The sequence below is a fragment of the Leopardus geoffroyi genome, chromosome C2, assembly GCF_018350155.1.
Source record: "Leopardus geoffroyi isolate Oge1 chromosome C2, O.geoffroyi_Oge1_pat1.0, whole genome shotgun sequence".
Taxonomy (NCBI): Eukaryota; Metazoa; Chordata; class Mammalia; order Carnivora; family Felidae; genus Leopardus; species Leopardus geoffroyi.
In genome coordinates, this window is record NC_059333.1 from 52,962,724 (window position 1) to 52,982,157 (window position 19,434).

At 35.5% G+C, this 19,434-nt stretch overlaps 1 protein-coding gene across 5 annotated transcripts in view; it reads right to left on the reverse strand.

Annotated features, from left to right (window-relative positions):
- CBLB (Cbl proto-oncogene B) overlaps positions 1-19,434 on the reverse strand; it is a 225,639-nt gene that overhangs the window by 43,795 nt on the left and 162,410 nt on the right. For all 5 annotated transcript variants that reach the window (XM_045501891.1, XM_045501893.1, XM_045501894.1 and 2 more), the window contains 3 exons: positions 12,903-13,088; positions 10,691-11,059; positions 2,974-3,068 (listed from right to left, as the gene is read on the reverse strand). In XM_045501891.1, the coding sequence (XP_045357847.1) occupies positions 2,974-3,068; positions 10,691-11,059; positions 12,903-13,088 (650 nt within the window). The remainder of the gene's footprint in view (positions 1-2,973; positions 3,069-10,690; positions 11,060-12,902; positions 13,089-19,434) is intronic.

Below are 19,434 nucleotides of genomic sequence, written 5' to 3' on the forward strand. Positions count from 1 at the left end.
GAAGCTCAAAAGGAATTTGGAGATCATTTAAGATAAACACTCTTTCATTTATCAGATAGAGAAAGCGAGGCTCTGAGAAGTTACTTTGTTCAAAGACAAGACAAATATTTAATATGCTGGAGTCAGGTCTGAGACCAAGTCTGATTTAATTTTAATGTTCACTTCAGAATTCCATGCTGGTTTCATAATAAGACAGTCCATAAATGACTACGGAAAATGCCTACTAAAATATTAAGTAACAAAGAAGGGCATGGAAATTATCTCTATAATATAATCTATGTCATGTAAAAAAAAGTCTAAAAATGTCAAAATGTTGAAACTCTGGACATGGATATTTGGAGTACGTAGATGCTCGAATTTACATATTTGTTAAACTTTTGTCATTTCTAGTTTCCATATTTTATACAATGCACAAATGCCACCCATATAGTCAGAATAAAAAAATTGAAGAGATAAATGTGCAGTGAAAAGTCAACTCTTGCATTGTTAACTATGGTTAATTTGCAGCATGCAAAACAAAACTAATTTGCTGTTAAATCTCCATTGTTTAAGTATTTCTCTGTTTAAGTAAAGCAACTGCACTGTTTCTGAGGGAAAAATCAAGAATAAATGGAGAGAAAATATACTTACAAGGACTTACAAACTGAAGTACTAGAAAAATGTCAATACATTACACTATGAATTTATTCTTACTTTAGAGGAGAAACACGTAACTAAAATACATATGAAGCAAACTGCAACCTCTGCTTATCTCACTTGCCAACATGAATTTAATAAACAGAATGTGAAAATTTAACCCAATTGGCAACGTTTTATTTACTTTGTTTCTGACGTTCTCTGAATTATCAGAATTAATTGAACTTAAGATATTTTATTACATATATTCAGAGTTCATCTGAGGCTATGATATCATATGTTCTTACTGATTTAGAGCCTACTATACAGAATATGCGTATTTGCTTCCAACTTATATGTCAGCTACATTATCTGGCAGTCCCCAGAAAAGTTATCACTGGAGAATGCTCCAATGAGCTTAGTTTCCCACTGTCCCCTGAATGATGGCAAACTTCACACTCTTGCTGCTTCTCATCTGCTCCCCTTTTGAACTGTGCCTATTCTCCATGACTCAGGAAATTTCCATCTCTTTATGAAACATCCTTGACTTCCAAGGTCTGTAACAGTCTTTCCTCCAAGTGAAAGTAAAAACTAACAACTAGAATTGTACAAGTCAACATAATGTTCTCCAGAGGTTTCATGTGTGTTAATTTTATTTTCTAGAGTAGAGTGCAAACTTCAGGGGCTGGGTTTAGCTTATCCTTCTTTTGCATCCATATGTATAGGGGATCTCAGTGACCAGCAGAGAAAGGAGTAAATGCTCTAAGACTTTCAGTTGGAAGTGAGGATCTTACCCGATAATCAACCAAGTAACCACATATTTGTGATATATGCACCACACAGCAAAAACAGTAAAGTGTTAGGGAAGAATCAGAAAGGACAAGAAAAATATTTTGCTCTCAAAACCTTATAACCTTTTTTTTTTTAATGTGAAGAAGCACTTTAAAATTAGAAAACAGTGGAGCAGAGTACATAATTAAATGTAGACAATAAACTGTAGGAAGAAGACTGAGAATTAGTCTTACCACTTATTATCATTATGAATGAAGAAGTCAGAGAAGTTTTCATAAAGAAACAGAGCCTGAGACATGGACCTATAGAATAAAGATTCTGAAAAGGTGGTGCATAGGAGGAAGCAGCTTAAAAATTCACAAAGCCAAAAAAAAAAAAATCAAGACAAGATTGGAGGGGAAACATTAGGAATTACTGAACAATATTTTAGTTGGGTAAAATTCTGTGGATCTTACTGCTAGCAGAAGAGCATAGATTAACTTAAAAGGAAAGAAAAAAACAATGCTGGGTTTTGAGCAGGAAACTGATCTGGGGAAAGCAGAATTAAAACAATTCAGCTGTGTAAACAAAATATATTGGAGAAAAGGCAGGTAGCCTGATTTAATATAAAGAGCGGAAAAATTGGAATCAGGAGACTTGGTTTTATCCTGGTTTGACTTGGGTACCTATATTAACTAACTGCCTAATGTGCTTCTTGTGTCCCCATTTTTCAAATGAGATAACCCAGGTTAACTTATTTTTCAGTTAATGCATTTTAAAATCCATTGATATTAATTGTAAAATCATAACACATCATCCATCATGTCTGTTCTTCCAGACATCCAGCTATGAGGCAACAGGGAAGATTAGCTGACTATAAAAAACTTCAAAAGAACAAGCAAATAGGACTTACTGGCTGAATGGATTCAGAAATTGTGAAAATTGAAAGAATCAAAGATTATTTTCTGATATCACACTGGATAGTTGGGATAAATGTGACACCACTTGGGAAGAGAGATAAATTGAGGGGAAAGTGCACCGTGCTACTCTGTCCTCTTTATTTTTATTTTTATTTTTATTTTTATTTTTGAGAGAGAGAGAGAGAGAGAGAGAGAGCAAGAGAGAATGACCACCAGAGCATGAGTGGGGGAGGAGCAGAGAGAGAGGGAGAGGGAGACACAGAATTGGAAGCAGGCTCCAGGCTCTTGAGCTTTCAGCACAGAGCCTGATGTGGGGCTCGAACTCATGAACCATGAGATCATGACCTGAGCTGAAGTTGGATGCTTAACTGACTGAGCCACCCAGGCGCCCCTGCTCTGTCTTCTTCTTAGATACAAAGAAGACTCAAGTTCTCTCTCCCTGTTGTTCCATATGCAACCTCAGAGTTTAGGTAAGTGTCACATATGCTGTGGTTACCAGCAAAGAATCAGGAAGGACCTTGATTTCTGGTACTTTATAAATTTGGCTGAATCACTTTTATTGATGTGTTTCTATTCACCTTGTACTTTCTGTATTGAGTACCTCATATCGACTATTTACCATATCCGTATGCATGGAGAGATGCTCTGCAAATTCAGTAAAACTCACTTGATGCTAGGGAGAAGGGCAGCAGCTGGAGGAGGAGGAGAAAGTCGGGGAGGAACATCATATTCTTCACTTCCCAGGTGACCATTGGAAAAGACCTGAAAGGAAATCCAAGGGTTCATTTAGAATTTAACTTCTGGAGGACCTTAAAACAGTAGAAACTCTTAGAAAACCTATAATTTTGAAAAGAATATGTAATTTCTGTTTATTTAAACAAGCGCAATATCATATAATTTACTTAGGAGTCAGTTGCACCATAGTGATTATTCACCACCACCACCCAAAGGAACACCAAGTTATATGTAAAAAGTATAATACAACACGATTCTTAAACACATTGAGAAGGAATGCGTACTATAATTTCTATAAAACAGATACACACAGCTTGATACACAGATGGTGAAATTCCCCAAATAACCATCAGTTTTTATTGAAAAGTTACCATTCTCCATAGGATTCAGGAAAGAAAAAGCAGTACCAGTGCAATTCTTATTTCAATTCTCCCAAATAAAAGTGTTCTAAATTATATGTCTCTGGGGTTAAGAGAACATTTTTAAACTTCTTGATAAAACCTTACAGAAATGCCTTTCATCTTTCAAGGCTGAAGCATCAACACTATTGGGAAGTAGAGCCCGCCTGCTCTTTCAGAGCGTGTGCAATTTTAACCAGAATTTTCAGTGTGAACACCGCCAACTAAAACGGTTACCTTGCTCATAAGGTACTGGCAGAGAACCAGTGTTTTGTTACTCAGAATCAGAAATTCTGATTCCCAGGTTTCTCAGTTACACTACAGGGACTGAGCAACCGCGCTTGTGACTAATCCGAGAACTTGAAATAAAGCAATTAAAAAAAGAGAAAATAACTTCATATAGACATATTCACACACATACAAAAAAGATTAAACCTATTTTAAAATCTTTAAGTAATTATTAGTGTTTTATCATGGGGCGCTCACCTCAACTCTTACGATTTCATATTTAAAGGATAGGCTTAAGTTGGAGCAAAAGGCTATAATGTAACCTGAATAGCCCTAAAGCCCCATCAATGACCTACCAATTTCTTTTCCTCCCCCCATATTTCTAAAATGCTGCTGAAGCTCTAGAATGCAAAATTGAAAAGCCCATACCTTCTCTATCAACTTAAAATAAGAAACATGGTTTAAAGAATACATTTGAAATACATCAATATTTGCATTTCAAAGTTACACAATCTAAATCTTATGGCATTGAAGTTTCACTCTAAAAACTAGGACCTGTGCTAGAGTTCCAATGTCTCCTTTGTGCGGCTCCCTCATTCGATGCGCCCTTATAGTTACACTATGATAAAACAGATCCTAAACACGGTTTCATTCTGAATTCCATGTTCCCACCTGTACCCACTTCACTAGACTTAATCATTTTAGCTGCCGCTACCTGAGGGAGTGCAATAAATTACAAGTTGGGCTAAAAATAAATATTTTATGTTCTCTGGAGATTTGAAAAGCCTGTTTAAAAATAGGAGAAAACAATAATTCCTCAAATGTGCGGATGGATAGCCATCGACTGAAGCAGTTCGCACTGAAACCCCACAGATTCAGGCCTTCTTTATTCAACTGAGGAAACAACTTTTTCCTCTGCCCCAAATCTACCACAATTCCACTGAAATTACTACCAACTTAAATATTCTGATACTATTACTCCTCTGCCAAAAAAATAGAAAAACAAACAAAAACAACAAAAAAACCTTTAAGACCTCTTTCCTAACAAGTTAAAGATAACATAGTATAGAATTCAAGACTCCGTATTATTGGTTAGAATCTACACTGCCATAATTTCACCTATCCTGCCTATTCTCTCTCTCTCTATTCTATCCATTGAAAATGGACTTCCTTCGCTATGCATATTTTCTCTAACCTCATGCGGTTCCTTCCTGTCGTGTCTATAAAAACACCTACTAATCTTTTCATGTCTATAGCCAGTGACCTTCTTGTGTGCAGCTTTCTTTATTCCTTCTTTTACACTGCATCTCAATTTGATTTTTTTTTTCTTCTTGAGGATCCCATATTGTATTTTCTGAACGCTTCTCTTACGCCTTATCTTTTAGTTAATCATACACCTGTCTCATTCTCACCACACTACACTGTGCTTTATTCATTTTGTATTTCCCATGCTGTCTTGAACATCCTAAGTACTCTTACAGCTAAAGGAGGTTGAAGAATGAGGACACATTAAGGTAAGTTTGGGCTTATGGAAGAAGTTTAATCTGAGTTATCACACAATTTACTATAAATTCTAGGTTATCCTAGATTAATATTTTTCTATATGCCTCAAGACAGCATTTGTTACTAATCTTGGAAGTTTGAAATGTCTTATGATTCAACTGTTGTCTAAATATTAAGCTTAAGGTGTTTGGGATCCTTGAGATTCAGGGAACACATTTGTGATAATCGTAGCACAATTAAGACAAACCTTTTTATCTGTACAAAACCCCAAACACAACCCCTTTTCCCTATCCCACACATGTAAACCCACACAAAATCTACCCCAAAAATATCACTATAGTTTGTCCTTCTACACCATCAGATTGGCAATGAAGCCAGTGAACATAGAGGACTTATTTCTTGATAGACAGCCCTTGAGATTTAGAGATAAGTTTGAGGTCATTCACATTAACATGTGCCTCTCCACCAAAAGAGCAAAAGCCACAATCTCAAAAAAAGGGGAATCTTTCGATGTATTTATCTAGCAGCATCTTCAAAAGATTATTGTAGACAGGGTCATTTTAGAATAATGTCACTTGAAGTAACATAACAAGTCAGAGATAGTTTTTATCACATTAGAAACAGCAGTATTCTTAACCTTTCGAGAGAAACCAATAAAGATAGCTTAACACAACGTTAGCATCTAGATCTAAGTTGATAAATCTCAAGTTTCCAATGATGTTTTAAAGCATTTTAATGCAAATATTTTCACCTCAGCTAATTAAAACAAACCAACAACAGTAAGTATCTAGCCAACAAAATACTTATTAAGGGACAGGTGTCCTATTAAGGGACAGGTTTCTGGAACGCAAGAATTTCAGAGAAAGGAAACAGTACTATAGGAAAGAAATCTCTTACCAATAATACAAGATAAATAAACCTAGTAATTCTTAGCTTGCAGATTCATGTTAAAAGTAAAGGATTACTTGAGCTAATCTGATCACGCAAGGTAGGGGTGGGGGGATAGGGAGTCGATGAAAGTCACAGGGAATTCTTACACTTCATTTTAACGATGAGCTGGACAGCTCTTTCCCTAACAGCTCTGTACAAGTAGGAAATGCAGTAGAATTTATTCTTGCTGTCCTTACCATTTGCCAAGCGAAGATGCAAATCAAAAGGGCAAATGCCTCTAGTGGATGATGGGAACTGGCACAGAGGACACATGATGAGGGAGAGCGAGGTGTCACTTCATGTACAGGGTGTCCATTTTATGAATTCCCTTATGGTAGGTATTCCACAGGTACACTTAATTCTAATGTAAACATTTGGTGCTTATTTGGGTTTCTTATCTTTAAAATGGGAAGATGATGTTTAATTTGAAGTATTACCTCTAATGAAAATAAGTCTAAAGGATAGTTGCTCCTATTTCACACAAGAATGCGTTTGCTTACAATTAATTGGGGAGACTGATGGGTTATGTGAAGGCACATCAACTTCCAGATATCTAGATCCCCATGCCCTTTATTCCCATGATAAAATGTTTTAAAAACTGCATACTAGGTAATAGGTATGGAGGGTGAGGATACACTGTAACATTTACCATTCTCATTAAAAACAGGAGGAAAAGAAATCCTATTTTAAACAAGGAGATTATATTCTACCTTTGGCTGAAGGCCAGTGCTGGAAAAATACATTAAAAACTGTTTTTCTTAAAAAAAAAAGAAAAAAGGTGGAGGGCACCTGGGTGACTCAGTCAGTTAAGTGTCCAACTTTTGGCTCAGGTCATGATCTCACAGTTCATGGGATCGAGCCCTGCATCAGGCTCTGTGCTGACAGCTCAGAGCCTGGAGACTGCTTCGGATTCTGGGTCTCCCTCTCTCTCTGACCTTCCCCTGCTTGTACTCTCTCTCTCTCTCTATCAAAAATAAATTACATGAAAACAAATTAAAAAAAAAAACACCAACAAAACAACTGTTTTTCTTCCTTGTATGTCACGGGTGTTCTCTTCCTCCAAGCCCTCTCCTGCCCTGCCCTCACCCACGCAAACCCAGCACACATACACTCTCTTGCTTCTATCATCAGCTTCAGTACTGTACTAACATAACAATCAAGTGCTTACCAAGTGCTCATTAGGAATTATGCTAAATAAAATGAGAGGAGAGAGAGACAGAGAAGATGGTTTTGGTTTTAAATTTATAAAAAAGAAAGGACAACTATTTTGAATGAGGATGTCGAGTGTTACAACTTATACTGCTACTTCGTGTCTAGTTGTTACTTTTGGTTTTATTCCAGACCTGAGGTGTATGAAGATTTAGATATTTGGAGAGTGATTATTTTCCCAAGATACTAGGTACTATTATTCTTCCACTTCATAAAGTAAGAAAAATAAGAGAGACAAAGCAAGAAACAGACTCTTAACTAAAGAGAACAAACTGATGGTTACCAGAGGGGAGGGGGGTGGGGGGATGGGGGAAAGACATGATGGGGACTAAGGAGTGCACTTGTGGCGATGAGCACCAGCTGGTGCATGGAAGTGTTGAATCACTATATTGTACACCTGAAACTAATATTACACTGTATTAACACTATACTGGAATTTAAAATTAAAAAAAATAAATACTTTTTATGTTCTAAACAAATCTATTCATTACAAAAAAAGGTAAGAAAAATAAGTGGACTTGGGACAAAGGTGTAGGAAGTTGTTTGCATCCACAAAGCCAGCAAATTCTAGAGCAGGAAGTAAAACTCAGTTCTGATTCCAGAGCCTGGTTGATCTGTATTGATAAGATTTTTAGTAATGTTGAAATGCAGCTATCGGGTTTGCTTTATCCTTATCATTTTCCTTCTGCCTGAAGGGGCTGAACAGTTCCTCTGCTACAAAACATTGTCAAATTTGAAAGGGAAGAGAACACTGGGATTCTGGTCATCCTTGAACATCAGAAGGGTCTCGCACAAAGAACACACTTAGAAATGTGAAATTAAGTCAGTTTGGATGGAGGACATGCAAAGATTAACAAGGTGAGAAAAGTCCAAGGCAGGATCAAAGAAACTGAGAAGCACAAGTCCCAGGATGGACTCAGTCTTCTGTTAGATGTTAGTTAGTTGAAGCCAGCCTCTTACTCCTCTGGAGTGAAAAGAGAGGAGTGAGGCTTTTTCTACTTTATGTAAATTATGATGTACCTTGCAGTCTACTGAAGTTCCTTTGTAAAGACAATAAAAGAGAAAAAGAGGAGACATCTAGTTCACAGCATTTATTACATTAACTACATATAAATCCTTCTTTATAATCCACCTTAGAAGTTGAACAACTAGACTGAAGTCATAAATCTTATAAGTCTCATTTTGGTTAAAACTTCATGTCTAGGGGCGCCTGGGTGGCTCAGTCGGTTAAGCGGCCGACTTCGGCTCAGGTCATGATCTCACGGTCTGTGAGTTCGAGCCCCGCGTCGGGCTCTATGCTGACAGCTCAGAGCCTGAAGCCTGTTTCAGATTCTGTGTCTCCCTCTGTCTGACCCTCCCCTGTTCATGCTCTGTCTCTCCCTGTCTCAAAAATAACTAAAACGTTAAAAAAATAAAATAAAAAAAAAACCCACTTCATGTCTAGTTGTTGTAACATGAAGTTAGCTTAGAGAGTATAAGCACTGTATTAGTAATACACACAACATATGAGATTAGACCTTAAAGAATCTTAATGAGGGTTATTTAGCCAGAACTAAACAAGATTAAAATCCAGCTTTCTGTAAGAGATATTTTGCAATTTACTCAATGTTCTCTGGGACAGTAACATGTATCAATGATCAGGACATGAAAGTTCGGATAGAAAACATTTAAATGAATCTTCATAACTGAAGTCACTATTAATATTTCATACCTATAATTAATAAAGTAAAATTTCATACCTATAGCCTAAGAAATTATAACCTCAATTTAAAAAATGGTAACCTTCCATACAAAATTAACATCCAGTGTTCTAGGGCTTAGAAGGACAGGTTTATATTCGTGCTAAAACTGTATAACATATTATGTAAAATAACCCTGAAATAAGAGATCTTCACTGAATTGGCTAAGATAATTATAAGTATTTCCACAATGCATTCAAGAAATAAATTGTAATATGTTGCTGAGATATAACCATTCAATTCACGTCAGAGCCTGTTCTGACACTTCTCAAGACAAGCATGATCATGTATGAATGAAAAGTAATAGAGGTTGAAAGGAAAAAGAAATTATGCAAAAAACCCAAAAAACAAAAAATGAAAAAAACCAGCCGGTCCCTCCAATCCAGATTCCAGGTTGTGGAAATATACATTTGAGCTTGATAAGCATTCCATTTTCAGAGAACATTACTAAAAATGCTTTTGTAAGTACTTTTTCTTCCATTTACATGTTGAGATAACCTTCAATGAAACTTTTAGAGATCTTCATGTCTAAGATGAGAGACTGAACTCACCAAGGTGAGTCACTGGCAGAGTCATGGCAAACCCCCCCACTCTTCCCCTTTCTTCTGAATGCCACACTAGACATTGGAGTCTTCCTATCCTGGAGACCCTAGAATATCACTGAGGTTAAATATTATCATATGAACACCCAACGATGACACACAAACACGTGTGTGCACACACATGCATACACCACACAGAAGCTGAATGCGTGTCGTACTTCACACTTTTTGTTCTTGAACATATGGTTAACTCACCAACTGCAAATCGTTATTCTGAAGGAATTGATTACTGTCCTAAAATAACAAAGGTCAATAGAGAGGAATCAATTTAATATTAGTCTTCAAAAGAGGCAAAGCCTCCTTCAGCTGAGGGAAGATGGCAAGCATCTGATCTCACAGCCAAAAATATCATGGAGGGAGGCAAACACCAGAAACTACCAAGAATACCAAGAATTCTAAACTCATTGATTTCTGCTGCTGCCTCTTTGGTTCCCTGTACACTTAAATTCTTTCCTGGGTATTTAAATGATAGTGGTGATATCTTTCAAGCTAGAGCTCAATATGTGTGACAGCCTTTCAGTTTTATGGATAAAGAACCTGCTTTGTGAGAGTGATTGGAAGTGGTGTTTTTATGTAAGGGAGAAGTTCATTTTACCTGGATGCATAAGGCGTCTGTCCTTGGCAACCATTCCAATGACTGATTTACGACACGCTATAATTATTCAACTGTTTTTCAGATTAGATAGAACCAGGACAGCTTAAAAAAAACAATAGTGCCGATTCTCCCACCAACAAGTTATTAATAGGAAAAAGTTTTGGCAGATGAAATAAGAGGAGGTGAAATAAATCTTTGGCAAAGTCTAGTCTCTTCACATTAAAATTAAATCATTACTCTGAACCTTCTTCCTGACTTCTTTTAAGTTCAAGTTTTAATGAGCTCCTGATTATTTATAACTTGGAGATAATTAAAGACCTTCAGGGAAGTGCCACACCAGGCAAAAATCCGCAAAAAACAAAAAACCATTGCCCCACCTTTCACACTACCTCCTATCAGAAGAGTTTGAGCAGCGTGGTTAGCTTCTGCTTTGCTTATTTCTTACCTTGGCTCCTTCTAAAGGCAAATCATGGCGTCTGTGTTTCCGCATAAGCACGGGGTCAGAGCCCACTCTACTGTGTCTTCCATTCACATTTGAACTTGCTGTGATTCCAGGCTTTGGAGAGCCATCCCCTAAGAGTCGACATCCCACCACCGACTGATTACTCCCAAACACATCCCGAGGGCACCAGGCTTCAAGAGGCATTGGCTGGTCTCTAGAAGGCACACTTTCCACGTGATGGAAGTGACGACTCAGTCTATTGTCAGGTGGGATTGGGGGAGGTCTCTCAGGTGGAGGCGGAGGAGGATCTCGTAAGGGAGGAGGAGGTGCAGGGAGTGGTTTATCTTGCTTTCTCACCATGCAAGGAGAAGACTGAAGAGATACAATAGAGGGATAAATAAGTTAGAAGTTGTACTATTGATGCACTGAAACATGATTTCTGGACTCGTCTACCATTGCCTTTGTTTTCTAAGCCATAATGGAGTTTTATTAGATTTCTGTGTCATCTTTTAATGTTTCTTTTTATCATCAATTAATGACATTTTTAAAAATTAATGAAAATCTTATGTAAATATATCTCATTAGAACTTTTTTTTTTGTAGAAGATGAATACATAAACTCAAATGTTAAGGACTATAAACACTACACAGGAAAAAGTAGCAGGGCATCAAAATTATATGATGATTTTGACTGGGTGACAGTAAAATAATATTTAGTCGTTTATTTATTTACACTTTTACACAATTTAGGAGACATAAAAAAACTATCAAAGTTGTTGTTGTTTTACTTTTTCAAAGAGCAACTTGATTTGTAATACCTCTGAGGGACTGAAAGTATAGGTTCTGCCATTTTTGTGTTTCCACTGCAACATAAAGCAACTAGTAAGGGGAAAACTTGCTCTGATCTTGTCTTTTATAGTTATTACCAGAACAGTGGAAAATCACAAGTAATAGAGCAGCATTATTTATAAAACTTACTTGAATTTTTATGGATCCTTAAAATTGAAAAATATTGGTCTAATTCTTACATGGAAATATGAACATATATGCACTTGAATTGAATCTATGTGCTTTTTATGATTTTATTTTTATTTACATGGTTCATCTGATGAATGATTTTTTGTTTTTATGGTTAGAAAATCGTACAGAGGGGCGCCTGGGTGGCGCAGTCGGTTAAGCGTCCGACTTCAGCCAGGTCACGATCTCGCGGTCCGTGAGTTCGAGCCCCGCGTCAGGCTCTGGGCTGATGGCTCAGAGCCTGGAGCCTGTTTCCGATTCTGTGTCTCCCTCTCTCTCCGCCCCTCCCCTGTTTATGCTCTGTCTCTCTCTGTCCCAAAAATAAATAAACATTGGAAAAAAAAATTATAAAAAAAAAAGAAAATCGTACAAAAAAAGGGAATGTGTTTACATAATTCTATGTTTACACCATTCTGACTAAACACCATCCAAAAAAGTCTTAATCTGATCTTAAAACCTAAAAATCTTAACGTGATCTTAACTGTAACTGAGATCAAATGTTGCTAAAATGTCGTGCTTCTGACTCATTTTAGACTCTAAAGCATATACCAAGTGGAATTAAGTTTTTAAATCAAAAAAAAGTTTAAAAAAAAAAAGTTTTTTAAAAAAAAAGTTTTTAAAGCAAAATATGCCGTAATCAAATTTGGAAAAAAAATTCCACAAAACTAAAATAAACTGCGGGCTTAGATTTACACAGTTAGAATTATATCTTTAATATTAAGGAGTAATGTAATTACTTTGCAAAAACTGTAATTCTTTGTAATTAATTCCTTCAGGTGAAGGTGAGTCACCCTGAAACACACATCTTAAGCCCTTATGCAAATATACCCCCATCACATTTTTCTTGTCAGGACACTGTGAAAATGAGTGTCAAATATCATTCAATAAAAGCATGCAATTTATTTTAATACATATAATGATTTTCAAAATCCATTTTACAGAATAACTAGATTTACTCTCCTCTGCATTTTTACAAATCAGGGAACTATTACAGACATATGCTCTGAGTAATTGTGCAACTTTTATAGTAATAAAGCAAAAAGAAGATAGTGGGCTCACCACAAACAAAATGAGGAACATGTCAGAGTTCTTCATCAACAATTGAGAGCCCAAGAAATACAAGTAATGGAATTCAAAGGAACCTGAGCAATCAATAATTGTCACCTACATTCTGTGTGTTTCTAATAAAATCAGTTTACCTTTGGTGAACCAGTGGGGCTGCCACAGGGAGACCGAACTATGCCTTTCTGAATTAAGTCCAGGCGAGGAGGCACTGGTGGCAGGCTTAGATGTGGGATCTGGAGAGGATCTGGATGCGGCTTTCTTCTCTGTGCAAGGGGAGAGGATCCTGGTGATGTAACTGGTGAATTCTGCCTGTCAGTGCACTAGAATAGAGAAGGACAAAGATCATGTGATATGATGTGTAAAGTGTATGCCTTTCAGTTCTTAACGAAGACCTTTGGTTTCGAGAAGGTGTCTGCCATTGAACATCTGTTAAAATAAACTCCGTTTACTCTGATTAATAGATGGCAAGCGCTCACATTGTCCCTCAAGGGCAATATTACGTAAAGAATAAATGGATAAGTTTCTCCTGCATATTACAGAAAGGGTCTAGGAAAAAAGAAGAGCAAAAGCATAGTTTAAAACCAATCAAATACAAACATCTCCGGCAAAAGCCCATCCACAGTTTATGAGGAAACCAGAAATACACAATGCAGTGACGCACATTGCTCTTGGTTTCTGTACTATGGAATTTTCTTAAATCTTCAATTTACAGTATATGCTAGAACTTAGAAGTCATTTTGTTCCATATAAAATATGTATCCAGAGCATACTTGCCTACAAACCAATTAAATCAGAGTTTCAAAAATAAAAATGTGTATTTAAAATAAAAACAGACTAATTGTTTTTTCCTGTAGGACTTCACATGGAAAAGAAAGCCTCAAGTTTTTATTTGCTACAACAGGTTTCTACTTTGTCTGGTAGATAAAATGGCATCAAAAAGCCAGTAAGAAGTACTTTGATTTGTACCTATGTAACCCTTTTTTATTTTGTAATTTTTCTTTTAATGTGACATAACTTGATTGCAATTTGGTATAAAAATCATACTAACTAATCAAATAGCTTTACCAAGGTAAACAATATTGTCATGAAATATCAGGCAGTTTCCCTTTCAAGGCTAAGCTACTAGCTCTTTGGAGATCTAGGCTTGATTTTTACACCTACTATACTTTGATAGTCATCTATTTCCTAATGCTATTATTTTTAGAGTTTTAAGCTGTTGTTAACCCATTTTTCCTCTATCAGTCATTTTTATAGGAGCAGTCAATGTCAACAATTGACGATTTAATTCAAACTGTGGCAATAGTGAGACAGATTCAGCCATTCTGTCTTTATCCGACAGGGGATGATAGATTTTTGTTCACAACCACACTTAGGTACATTGTGTAAGGCTTTTGCTAATTAACTAAAATAGGGGTTTGTCTGGTGTTTTTCTCATGATTACACTCAGGTTATGGGGATTTTGAAGGAAGACCATGAAGGTCAACAAATATTTTAATAGCATCATATCAAGGGTCCACGCTATCAATATGATTCATCACTGTTGATGCTGACCTTGATTACCTGGCTAAGGTACTGTCTGTCAAGGTTTCTTCACTGTAAAGTTACTCCCTTTTTCTCCCCCTGTCCATACTGTACTCTCTGCAAGGAAGTCACTGTGCATAGACCACACTTAAAGGAGTGGGAAGTTACAGTCCCCATTGTAAAGACTTTTTAGATAAATTTGAATGGCTACAAAAGCTTCTAGACCATACCTCAGATATGCCTGAATATTGTCATGACATTGCTAAACTGCTAATTCTTTGCTTCTTTCTCTCAAGGGTGCCAAGTAACTAAAATAGGTCAATAAATTTACCCATAATTTTACATGACAATTTTAAGAACCTTTCTTTCTTTTTAGTAATTTCATGATTCTTTTTTATATGTCTTACCCTATGATGAAGCAAAAAAGGAAAAAATCTTAACTGCCACTAAAATTAGAAGAGAAAAAGTAGAAACTCTGTAGTCACAATAAACTGATTCTAATGCAGCCATTGATTCTTAACAAAATAAAAATTCTATGCAAAAAGCCATGGAAGTCTCAGATGGTCAGGAATTTGAACCTTCTGGATTAAAAACAATCCAGAAATGATCATACACAGAACAGAAAGAATTCCTGATGTAAACTATGCACATCACAACATCATAGTATTTTGAGTTAGGAAATGTCACAGGACCTCTAATTCTCCACAGTTCCCATTAGGATAAATTACATTCTCTGAGAATTAGCAAAACCATTACCTGATGAAAATGCTTTGTTGCTCTGGTTATTATCCTTTACAAAAAAGACTCAAGAAGCAAAACTATCAACAGTTCCTATCCCAAACTAAATACACAGACACATGCACATACACATACACACACAAACACACACAGGGAGAAAGAATATTAACGCATAGCACTTTATCCATTTAGTTGTTTGCAGGGAAATTTTTCAGTGCTAGGTGCACACATAGCAGACTGTCTATGAATAAAACCTCTGCTCCTCTGAGCACTTTTCTTTCACAACTATCTTCCTGCTTCCCTCAATACCTGAAAAAGAGAATTCTGATACAGCCAACAACCCACCATCACTATTGGACCTTGACTTCTGCTTTAATTACTAAATCTAAGCAGTTACCAAATTCCTAATATGTTTAAATAAAGGGATGGATTTGATGTGTGGTGAGTGAACTGTTAGATATAGAAAGGGTATACTAAAAATCCTCAGGACAGACATTCATACCAAGTGCAGCAATAACCTTGAACCTTAGATATCTCCAGATAAGCACATTCTCAACAGCTTTGTGAATGTAAATGGAAGCAGACCTTGCCTAAGCACAATTCATACTGTACTCTCAAGGTGACGATATACTGTCTTCCTGAAAAACTAATCCATTCTGAAGCATTACAGTATCTGTAAGTTGGCTTAGTTAGAAGAATTTTATGGAAGATGTATTTGTATACGAAGAAACAAAAAATATTGCATCTTTGTGATTATGTGGACTAAATTCACCACAACTCATTTATTTTCCTGAGTTCCCCTGAATTATATTAAAATCCCCTTGTAAGAGAAGATAATTAATAATGCCCTTTAGATAATCATGCATTACTCTTTGCTGAACCTTTTGCTATCTCTATGAATAAATCTGTAATTAAGAGATTTGCATTAAAACTAAAACTTTGCATTAACTTTTGTTGCTGGTAAAATTTCACACTAATGATGAACATTTGTAAACATTCTTAGTAGACGTTTTTAGTAGATGGTTACATAAATGGCCCCTTTTAATTTATTTGAATAACCGTCATTTTTCTTTTCTTCCTATTTGATAGTCTGAGGAAAAAAGATACCTAACACAATGTTTCACACCTCAGCCCATAATTAAATTCTTAGATGAGACATTAAAAATTCATGACATCAAAAGTAATTAATGCAATGTAAAGAATAGAAAGTGGGTCCTTTTTGCCTGTCTGACAATAAAGAGAAGCACAGATTAGATTGATTTAATGTGGACCCAAAACTATTTCTCCTTTAACTACACCTCTATTTCTATATAATATTTGAATATTTAATGGTCTTTTAAAGGACTTTGATTCTACAGTATCAGAATTTCCCCTTGTATAGGTAGGAACAACAAATGCCTCTAGAGCTGAGCTGTGACAAAGGCATATGGCCAGTCATATTTAGTCTACAGATCAATATTATTTTCCAAATAGATTCTACAATCGGACATTCCCCTCAGCTCTTCCTCGTATCTTCTTCTACAGATCTAATCCCCATCCCAAGATCACTCAGGCCATATATCTTTCTCTTCTGATGTGTGATAATGGGAGTTATTGGGGAAAACAACAACATACAACAAACCTGGAACTTATTCTCTGGCTAGGATTTAAATTCTAAATCTATGAACTATGCAAACTTAACCACCTCTTACTGATTTGCTCAGCATTCCTCACAATCACTACAATCTCCATTCTGTATAGAAATGCAGACTTAATACATGTACATAAAACCTCAAGTAGAAGAGTAGGAAAACATTTATTTAATCCTGAATAATAACAGTTAAGTATTTTGTTGCTAGGGAATTGGAATATGTGAATTTCAGATGTGGCTACCACTCAAACTAAAGTTCTAAAGTCAACTGATTATTAAAAGAAATAACCACATAATTAAAAAATAACCATATAATTAAACATATAATCCGATTTCCTACACATATATTTTCCATACATAATATGTGAATTTCAGCTAGAACTTTAAAATGTCATATAGTCTTGCACAAATCACCCACTTGTTAATATTGTTACCTGTAGATTAAAAAATAAGGTTAAATCTATTTTGTGGAGACTTTATGGGATAATAAAATTAAATGAAATATGAAATAAAAGCTGCTACAAAACATTTAATTTTTATTTGGACGATACAGTTAGGAGTATTGACTCTTTGATACAGAGGTGATAGAATGCAATCTATTACATCTTCAAAAGTCCAAAGTTTGCTCATCTTCACTACCAAGAGATAATTCTACTAGAGATATTTTTAAACCAAAGTTTCCCCACCTTTATTTCTTATTTTGTCCTAGACAGTGCTAGATAGCTCTCACTACCAGGTCTAAACAAATTCAAGTATCTAAACAAATAATTAGACTAAAGTCTTACAATACGTTCAGACGTCAAACTGTCATTGGGATTATTTATAGTTATTAATTCTGACCTTGAGCACAAAATTCTAGAATGTAATAAATTTTCATTTTTTGCCTCTTGATTTGGAGAACATGGTTACTATAGAACTAAATAATAAGAGAAAAAGTAGTAAATTCTAGAATTTAACATAAATTTTTTTCATCTTGATCTGGAGAACATGTCAAATACAGAAATAAATAATAAGAGAAAAAGTAGTACAAAGTAGGTTTAAAAGTTTAGGGTCACACATGTTGTCCGACTGTTCACCATAATAAATAAGTTTTACTGATTTTGGTGCCCATCTCCTTATATCTTTACAATTGTGTTTTCACCATTCCACTTTTTTTCTCATTATAAAGAATACAATTTCACCGCATAAAATTTGGAATTATAGGAAAATATATAGAGGTTTTGAAAACATGTACACAGAGCCATTGGTGATGTTTCCTAATCACATACACAATTTTTAATCTACTCTGTGCTGGATGACAGTGTTATACCGAAGGAATTTTAGTGGCCACTAAACATTCTTCATGAATGTAATTTTAAAGGGTGAATTATATGGATATACCAACATTTACATAACTATTTCCTGCCATGAACACTTGGGCTATTCTCAAATTTTTTCTACTATAAAGTAATAACATAAAAAGGTCTTTCATGATATACATTTTAAATTTTTTGTAGATACTTCATTTAGTTAAAAAAAACCTTTTTATTTAGTATAGTTGACATACTTTTTTAAGGGAAGAATCACAGAATGTTAAAAAAAAATTTTTTAATGTTTATTTTTGAGAGAGAGAGAGAGAGAGAGAGTGAGCAGGGGAGAGGCAGAGAGAAAGGGAGACACAGAATCTGAAGCAGACTCCAGGCTCTACGCTGTCAGCACAGAGCCCCACGCAGGGTTCGAACCCATGGACCACAAGATCATGACCTGAGCCAAAGTCAGATGCTTAACCAACTGAGCCACCCAGGCGCCCCTAGCATGTTTTGAGTGTAAGATAATAGGGTTATAACTAAACTCAGTAAAAGTTTATGAATATGCATAATATCTTTTGTTGCCCAGAGGGTAAAATCAATTTATTTTTCTACCATTTATGTGTGATGGTTACCACTGCACAAACCTCAAAAGCATAAAGTATTTTTAGTTCTGAATTTTTTGTTTACTTTGATAGTTGGCATTTTAGTGGCACATGTTAATGTTTCAATTTGAACTGCTTTAATAATTAGAAAAAACTGCAATATTTTTGCCATGTGTATTTCTTCTTTGGGTTACAGTCTCTGTATGTTCTTTGTGTCATTATCTATTATATTCTTTTATGTACCCCTCATTGATTAGAATGACTTCTTTATATATTAGGATTGTGATTAGTTCTATGTTACAGTTGTTGTAAATACTTTTTTCCCCAGTTTATTTTCTAATTATTTTATGATAGAGACTTTACCTCTGTTTCTGGTTTTAATCTCCTAACGAATAAGTAAAATCTAGTTAGTATAATAAGGGGGCATATTAATCAAGGGATTCTTTAAAGGATCATGTCCATCCTGCCACTGCCTTAAATGGAGTCCTTTCTTTGTCACCCCTTCATTTTTATCTGTCTACTGTATTAACTTAGAAATGGAAAGCTATGGAAAAATTAATGAGTAAAGTATAGGAAGCAGGATGTGGACATGGAATTAACTGTACAGAATTTATGCACCATATAAAACAACCATTTACATAAATACAACTGCAAGAGATGGGACGATGGAACCATATTTTCACATCACAGAATGGCTGATTCATAGTTTCATTCCTTTATCTTGCTTTTGGGTAATTCTCACCTTTTTCTACTATTACACTTGCTTTTAGAACTTTAGAATAAATTCTCTTTTTTCATTTCAGCTCTTTTCAAAATATAAAAGCCGAACACCTTAATTCCTGCCTGTATTACCATCATACCAGCATATTCGTCTAACTAACAATTT